This window comes from Etheostoma cragini, chromosome 11 (genome assembly GCF_013103735.1).
Source record: "Etheostoma cragini isolate CJK2018 chromosome 11, CSU_Ecrag_1.0, whole genome shotgun sequence".
Taxonomy (NCBI): Eukaryota; Metazoa; Chordata; class Actinopteri; order Perciformes; family Percidae; genus Etheostoma; species Etheostoma cragini.
The window spans coordinates 24,466,322-24,475,486 of record NC_048417.1 but is presented as its reverse complement, the minus strand read 5'-3'; the positions used below and the strand labels follow the sequence as shown (position 1 = coordinate 24,475,486).

The window sequence follows — 9,165 nt, the reverse complement described above, 5'->3', positions numbered from 1 at the left end:
GGTCCTGAGAGACCACGCCTACACCACATCTGCCTCTATCACCAGTTAACTCAAAAACCAGTTAAACCGAAACACCGGTCTTGGACAGCCCTGCTACCTAGTGACATTAATGCAAAAATAACGATTCCACGTGCGTGTGCATGGTTTAACTTCTGAAGTGCAAAATTACTCCGACTACAGCACAAATACTTCCATCCATAGGAAAGAATAATGAAGTCTAACCTATGAAATAGTTTTCATAGTGCGCGGAATTAATAGCCTGGCTCTACCCTCCTACGTGCTAAACTTTCTTTTTCCTTAAGGACAACGTCTTGCTTTACGGTATATTCTTATAAATGTTAGTTGTCAGCTGGTCAATTAAGTACAAAAATGTATAAGGTAAAGAGGGTTACAGAGATGTATAAGTACAGCAACATGTAAAGAAGCGGCTTTAATCATCGGTCCCTGCGCAAAGTAATGTTACGAAATAGAGGTGCATAAAGTTCACTGCATTCAAATAAGTTGAAATCATCATTGAAAATACAAGCACGTATTTGGAACCTTGACACACAGTAAATACAAAATTTTAAATCTACACATCACAGCATCCTTTGAAGTTTTTGAAGGTTAACAAATATCCTGAAAACATAATGTAACTTTGACAATCAGAACTTGGTTTCATCAACCTCTGCTTCTTTATCGTACACATCATACTCTATATTTCCTCAATAACATTGTTGTGGAAACACACACATTAAAGAACTAACTGCGCACTTCCTGGATTACTGCATTACTTCCAATACCAAGTTGCTCCTCTAGTAACTAGTATTCACGTAAAGTAAAACAATAAAATATTGAGAACATTCAACAAAGCACTATGGGTAAAGACAAAGTCAACACATGTACTGGTTGCTATGAACTGCTCACTAGGCTTCCTCAGTCATTGTACACTATATTTTAGTTAACAGGTAGCACATTTGCTCTAGAATCAATGCTAATGCCCTCTAGACGCACAGGCGGAATCCAGAGCTGCCGACATTTCCCCAAACCTTGGAGTGAGATTTGGGGGGGCCGACCCATATTTTGCCTCGTACAAAGGTCTTTAGCCTTCCCCTGCCCCCCCAGGGAAAATAATTTGAAAAATAAACCATTAAATGGCACTTTCTGGAGAGTTTTTTTGCAAAGAAATGTAGAAATCAAGTGTTACATGATATATGCAAAACTGTAGGGTTAAGAACCTTTGCATTGTTGTAGTATCAACAGGTTTTAGGGCATTTAGCATTTACATTATTAATTTCTAATGATATAAGAACTGACCCAGACAATGTGCCAAACAAAATGAGCCACATGAAGAGACAGTAGCATATATCAGCTGAGAAGATTTGGGTCTGTGGTGAACAGGTCCAGGGGTCCCTGCCTGGTGTAGGGACCAGGGACCCAAAGTTAAACTATGTTGAGGGATAAACTAAGACCACTGAAATTCTAACGAAGGAGAACCACTGATTTACATATATTCTAATCCTTTAACCTTTGTGCCAAGGCTCAGTAATGTTTGGCCCTCATCCCCCCACTTACTGTATTCACTTTTTGGGGAAAATAAAGACTATTTGTTCATTTTATTAGACATTGAATGAATTATTTACAGTTACATTTAGAGATGCACCGAGGTTAGAGAAGCACAATAGTGGCCCAACGTTGCAGTATCGTATATATAGTATTGTATATATAGTTTTGTATATATAGAATAGTATAGCTCAGATGTGTTTCATCAGATTTCTGTTCATGTTTACAACTTTGTGCACATTCAAAATATAACTCCTCCCATCTCTGTTGTCCGAGATTTGGAGAGTGGTAATATAGTCTGCTATGCATGTCATTGCTCCGCTGATATTGTAATATCTCACTCGGACCGTCTGACAGACACAGAGGCCCATTTGGGTCTCTGGTCTCTGACATAGTTTAGAGGTGACTGTATGCTGCTCATTATCAGAGGTCTACATGGATGCAACGCGTCACTGCCCACAGAAGAGCGAGTCCTCTAAAATGAACTGAAGATGCTACGCTACCAGCCGCGCTGCTCACCTCTATCTTTACAGAGAGACTGGTCACGATGCGACGGACGGGTCTGTGATACTCAGAGCTCATACCTGAAGCCGGGGAGGTCTCTTTATCTCCCCCTCAGTCTCTGAAAGCAAAACTAGTCGATCGCGAGTGGCTCAACAGGTAGATCCATAGATAAACTAATCTTTCAGAAAATTTGAGTGACCGGGTTGACACTTCAGCGTGAGAAATCGGGGGTGTCAAATGCGTGTGTCTCACGGCCAACGCGTGAGAGTTGGCAGCCCTGGGAATCTGCAAGCACATTCTGCAGCACATTCTCAACAAATAGGTACAGTGAGGAAAATAAGTATTTGAACACCCTGCTATTTTGCAAGCGCCCCCACTTAGAAATCAAGGTTCAGGAAGGTTCTGAAATTGTCATCGTAGGTGCATGTCCAATGTGGGAGACACGATTTAAAAAAGAAAAATCCAGAAATCACAATGCATGATTTTTTAACTATTTATTTGTATGATACAGCTGCAAATAAGTATTTGAACACCTGAGAAAATCAATGTTAATATTTGGTACAGTTGCCTTTGTTTGCATTTCCAGAGGTCAAACGTTTCCTGTAGTTTTTCACCAGGTTTGCACACACTGCAGAAGGGATTTTGGCCCACTCCTCCACACAGATCTTCTCTAGATCAGTCGGGTTTCTGGGCTGTCGCTGAGAAACTCAGAGTTTAAGCTCCCGTCGAAGATTCTCTATGGGGTTTAGGTCTGGAGAATGGCTAGACCACGCCACAACCTTGATATGCTTTTTACAGAGCCACTCCTTGGTAATCCTGGCTGTGTGCTTTGGGTCCTTGTCATGTAGGAAGACCCAGCCTCGACCCATCTTCAATGCTCTAACTGAGGGAAGGAGGTTGTTCCCCAAAATCTCTCAATACATGGCCCCGGTCCTCCTCTCCTTAATACAGTGCAGTCACCCTTTCCCATGTGCAGAACCCCCCCCCCAAAGCATGATGCTACCACCCCCATGCTTCACAGTAGGGATGGTGTTCTTGGGATGGTACTCATCATTCTTCTCCCTCCAAACACGGTTAGTGGAATTATGACCAAAAAGTTCTATTTTGGTCTCATCTGACCACATGACTTTCTCCCATGACTCCTCTGGATCATCCAAATGGTCAATGGCAAACTTGAGACGGGCCTTGACATGTACTGGTTTAAGCAGGAGAACCTTCCATGCCATGCATGATTTCAAACCATGAGGTCTTAGTGTATTACCAACAGTAACCTTGGAAACGGTGGTCCCAGCTCTTTGCAGGTCATTGACCAGCTTCTCCCGTTTGGTTCTGGGCTGATTTCTTGATCATTGAGACCCCACGAGGTGAGATCTTGCATGGATCCCCACTCCGAGGAAGATTGACCTTTTTTCCAGGGAAACCTTTTTTCTTTGTGGTAGGAAATGGTTTAACCCAAACCCAACAGCAAAATACTCTCCTAAACAACACCACTTTCATGTATATGTCTGGATTCAGTATAGAAAAACATCAGCTGTGATTTTTTCTGATAAAACTGTCAGTACAACAACATAATCTTCTGTTTCACCTTAAGAACACAAGTTTTTTAATCAAAACAAACAAGACAAAACAACAACAGTGTCACGTAATGTGACGTCATCCAGAAAGGTTGTGTCTGGTGTTAAGGTCAGGAATGGAGGGATTAATTAAGGTCAGAGGGCTCCTCATAGGATCCTCTGATACCTGCAAGATGTCTGGTAATATTACCTTGAGGCATGTGTTGACCAGCAACTGACATGATCGAGAATGACTTTTCTGGACACTAGACCAACAAATGATGCTCTTCCTTCCATCCATCAATAAAGTTAAAACACCACACAATTATGGATGCATCATGTGTGAACAAATGTGGTTTTCTCGTTATTTCGTTTTGTGGTTCAAACGGAAAAACAAACTATCAAAACGTACTCTGACCCCACTTAGTTACTTGTTCATAATGTGTTATGCCAAAGACACCATGTCTTTTATTTTAAGATAATTACTTTACATTATTTTTTTAATGATCCAAAAGAAAGTACAGTGTAACACTATAGGATCAAATTAGGCTCTAGACAGGTGTCCCTGCTGACCACCATATGGTACTAAAAAGAAAAACTACATTAAACAATGTAGTCTTCAGCAAGTTAAATGAGGCAACGTTCATGCGAATGCTACAGCATTGTGTCTTATTGAGCAGAGCTAAAACTGAAGGTCCAAACTCATCTCCCAATAGATCAGTGTTTGATGGGCTAAATGACCATTTACTTTGTTGTGTATAGTGGCATCGTCAGACACAGTCAGGTCCCGGGAGATTTAATCTGCCTCTGTGTGAACAATGTCTTACAGCCCATTAGTGGCTCTTAAAGGCAGTGTGCTGAACCCCTCTGGACAGGAACTTTGTTCACACCTGCATGGGTTAGTGATGATGACATCTCGACCGATGAGATGTCTGCAATCAGAGGTGTGAAGAAAAACAAGCATCAGCATGAACCCATCAACAAGTGATAAAATCATTACTGAACAGGACTGTTTTTTCAGTTGATACTGTTTCTGACAATGCAATTTGTGGGATGAAAAAGTGGATTTATTTATTTTTTTAAATAAAAAGGGATTCAATTACCATGTGCAACTTTTACTATGTTAATCTTTTTATGTAAAGCAAAGAAATGAACTCGGATGAGGATGGGCACCTCTAAATCTGAGGCCATGGTTCTCAGCAGGAAGTGAGTCCTTACCCCAAGTGAAGGAGTTTAAATACCTTGGGATCTAATTCGCGAGTGAGGGCACCATGAAGCGTGAGATTGGTTGGAGAAGCGGAGAAGCGGGTGCATTACTACACTCCATTTGCACCGTTGTGACAAAAAGAGAGCTGAGCCCGAAGGCGAAGCTCTTGATTTTCCGGGCAATTTTCGTTCCTACTCTCACCTACGGTCATGAAGGCTGGGTCATGACCGAAAGAATGAGATCCAGGGTACAAGCGTCCGAAATGGGTTTCCTCAGGAAGGTGGCTGGCGTCTCCCTTAGAGACAGGGTGAGAAGCTCAGTCATCTGAGAGGAAATTGGAGTACAGTTGTTGCTCCTTCGTCATCCGGCACGTGCAGCTGGGAGGAGGCCTCGGGGAAGACCCAGGACTAGGTGGAGAGACTATATCGCCAACCTGGCCTGGGAATGCCTCAGGATCCCCCAGTCGGAGCTGTTTGATGTGGCTCGGGAAAGGGAAGATTGGCTGGAAAGAACCAAGAGAGAAAGGTTCTGGAGCAAAGCTTTCAAACATCTTCCAACTAAAGAAGGACACTTCTTGGGCAAACTCTGGCACCAGCTCACATATAGCAGAGAGGAGCTTCAGGAAGCAGTGCACAGGGAGGTGTTAGACCAATAGAAAAGTCTGAGGGCATCTGGTGGCAAGTCTGGAAAGTTTCTGAGAAGTGCATGGGCCTGGGGGAAGTGGCAGGAACAGAGGGTCTGACTGAGCAGAAGACACAGCCGCAGAGACACTGAGACGGTCCAGCAAGGTCCCACTAGACAGGCTGAACTCGAATATCACATCTACATACACCTTTTCTGTAGTTAGCATAGGCCTGGTTAATAACTTTCTTTCCTCATTACTTTACTATCATGTCCTTCAATGTAGTCATTTCACATTAGTTCATTATAAATTCCTGGAATTTTCAGTAAATACATGTTAAACCTTTAAGTGGCAAACTGTATCTCTTGTCCTTTCTCATGACCCAAATTCCTGTGCCCCATGTTTTCTCGCCTCTGTTGCATAAGATCGCCCTTTTCAAACGATTGGAATATCTACTTCATCACATTATGTCCATAAGACAAGTATAACAACCTAATGTTTCTTTTAAACACTCTTGTCACATTGTAAGAAAGAACATGCCTGATGAGTGCCAATCTTACCAGTGCATGATGAAGGCATGTTGGGTGGCTGGAATTAGAAAGCTAACGTTAGCGGGACGTTTGGGTTCGGTCCCCCTGCCCCGCTGCTAACTAGCCAGCAGCAGGACATGTGGGTTTGGTCCCACTGTAGGTAGATTTTTTTTGAGAGAACAGAACACAGCTTAGGAGATGAACAGTAGAGCTGTCAATCTTCATCAATAATACCATTTGAATTTCGATCATTTTTTTCCATATTCAAATAATATTCAAACATTTAATGCTCAAATTTAGCCTGTTATTAATATTTACTACACTACTCAGGCACATACAACATGTTCTGTCCACTAGAAGGACTTCCAACATCGGCCCAGCCTTGAAGGGGACCTACATGTACGTCACAACATCTTGTATTTTAGGTACGCCGATTTGTTTACATTTACCACCACGGGCACACAGCGACAAACACAAATCCACAGAGAACTCTGTAATGAAACAATAGGCCAATCTAGCAAGAGTATTGAAGTAGCTCTGTTGGCAAACGGTGCTTGGTTAGCGCACTGACATCATGACGAAACTAATTGTCATAAATGAACGTTAAAGCTACATTGTGTAAGAATTTCTCCCATCTAGCGGTAAAATTGTAAATGTGAAAAAACTGAATTTCACTTTCTATCCCCCCCCCACTTAATTCTGAGCACGTTCTAACTCTTATAATGGCAGAACCCAAAATTAGTGACAACTTCATCCGTGAGTACCAGTGTACTAAGAGTTTTTGGTACCATTTCTTTGCTCACATCAGCTATCAGGTACTCATACATATTCAAGCTATAGTTAGTAAAGTACCAGTGCTGTTTTTATATTGTATGAGATTAATATTGTGAGGTGATGTTTACAGCGTAGGAGAGAAGCAACGAAGGTTTGTATGTTTAATATATTTCTCTGAGCAGTATGAACAATGTCAACATACCTGAAATGAGCCCTTAGTATCTCAAACGTTTACACCCAGCTGTTCTAGATGTATCTGTGTTGAAACTGCACATGATGTCAGTTATCTGGGAAATCACGACACATATGATTACTTTTTTGTTACAAGGTAGACCATCCTTTTTCATCAATGACACAACTAAAAGTATCCTAGCCATTTTTCTAGTATTACAGCCATGCTATAATTAGCCAAGTAGCAACCATAAAACTTCCACTTTACACAAATAGGCAGAATAACCAGTTGCAGAGAAAGCAGGCAACTTTTAAGTATTAGTATATAGTGTAGTATAGTACTATCAAGTAACAAAAACCAGTAAAACAAAAAGAGGCCGGAATGCAAAAGGAAAAAATTTACTTTTCTCAAAGTGGATAATACCAGTAAACGGATGTCCAAAAAAACTCCAGTAATCCAAATAACAAGAACAAATAACTCCACGGATGAGAAGATAGCATGGAAAAAGACAGAGAACTGACACACTATGGCAACAAACACAAACAGCAACAGAATGTAAGAATCCAACTAGAGAATTAGACAGAACAGGGACTAAATACACTGGGTAATGAGGACTAACAAGACTCGAAGGCCAGACCCTGGACGGCTGGACTTCAGCTGAGATTCTGGGAGGCTGCACGTCAGTGGTGGTTCAGGAAGGCTGCACGTCAGTGGAGGTTCAGGAAGGCTGCACATCAGTGGAGGTTCAGGAAGGCTGCACATTAGCAGAGATTCTGGAACGCTTCACAGCACCGAGGGCTCTGGTCCACTGGACAGCTCGTGCACCGGTCTGCTGGACAGCTTGTGCTCCGGTCCCCTGGACAACTCGTGCACTGGTCCCCTGGAAAACTCGTGCGCCGGTCCACTGGACAACTCGTGGTCCAGTCCACTGGACACCACATGCTCTGGACAGCCTGCCAGCGAAGGAGCCAGGGTAAGGAGAAGTTGTGCACAGCGTTGGGGACCATGTCGACAACCTCGAGGGCTCCCTGAAAAGATGGCCTGTTGGGTTCCCTCCAAGAACTTTTGTTTGTTGTTGGAGATAGCCACCAAACACATAGCAGTAGAATAAAAAGAAAACTGTTCAGGGGAAGTGGGCAACCCCACTTTGGTTTGATACGTTTTTGAAGCTAGTAGTTTGCATTTAGGCCAACTTTATCTTGGTATTTTGAAGAAAGAAGTCACCATATTTGGTCAGCTGGTGAGAACGACACAGCTTAGCCACCGTGCTTCACTCAGCTAACTTCTAGTGAGGAAACATTGCTGGTCTTCAGCTGGCTGATTCGAGTCATCCAGCAGAGTTTTCTGGGCCTGTCAGTGGGATTGCCATGGAAAAAGGACATATCGCGGTACTCTGGTAAGAGCAGATAATGTACAAAAATGTACCCAGCTAATTTGAATAGCTCACAATAAGGTATTGTGTGATTTCACTTCATTTATTATTGTATGTGCCGTTTTCATTTGCCAGGTGAAATGTGTCACCAAAACTATTTATTTCCAGAGACTCTTTAGCAGAGCCACCATCACTTCATCCAGAGTGTAGCGCCTCCAGAGACAATTGTGATTGGAATGGGAAAAACCCTGAGTGTTTTTTTCTTCTCTCCCCGAATGCATCTGTGGTGTAGCCAGACTTTACTCCACATGGCTGTAGAGACAGAACTGGAAATGCCAGACTTCTGTTCTAGAAACATGAAAAGTTATTAAAAATAGGACAAAGGAAAGAAAACAAGTGTAGAAAATGATTGAAAAAGACAGAAGAGAGATTGGATAGAGAGATATTGAGAAAGGCAGGGTTACAGAGAGAGTGATGAAGATGATGGTGGGATGTGCAGAGTGAGGAGGAGGGCTATCAGAGTCAAACAGGGACTGAGTAATAGGAGGAGATGAAGAGAATGAGAGAGAGATAAATCAGTTACATGACTCAGGTTTGTTCAGAAAGCTGCCAGAGCTGCAGCTATCTGCAGATCTCTGCAGATGGAGGCTGAGGACGGAGCCCAGCTCTGCTTTCCACAGTTCCCTAACACCTCCTGCAGGAAGCCCTTGTCTCCTTGGCCCCAAACACTTACCATTGTGTTCTACTCCATCTCTCTGATCACTGTGGCTCTCAACCTGCTCATCATAATCTCAATCTCCCACTTCAGGCAGTGTGATGGCCACAGTCATGGCCATACAGCCAGCTTAAGAGCGGTAACCTCAAGCACTTATATCTTTCCTTAGGTTTA

General features: G+C 42.7%; 1 protein-coding gene across 1 annotated transcript in view; it reads left to right on the top strand.

Annotated features, from left to right (window-relative positions):
• The first annotated feature begins 8,836 nt into the window (after positions 1 to 8,836).
• Positions 8,837 to 9,165, top strand: part of LOC117952515 (trace amine-associated receptor 13c-like) — a 1,730-nt gene continuing 1,401 nt past the window's right edge. Inside the window, exon 1 of the mRNA XM_034884880.1 lies at positions 8,837 to 9,084. Coding sequence (XP_034740771.1) covers positions 8,918 to 9,084 — 167 coding nt within the window. The 5' untranslated portion in view covers positions 8,837 to 8,917. The remainder of the gene's footprint in view (positions 9,085 to 9,165) is intronic.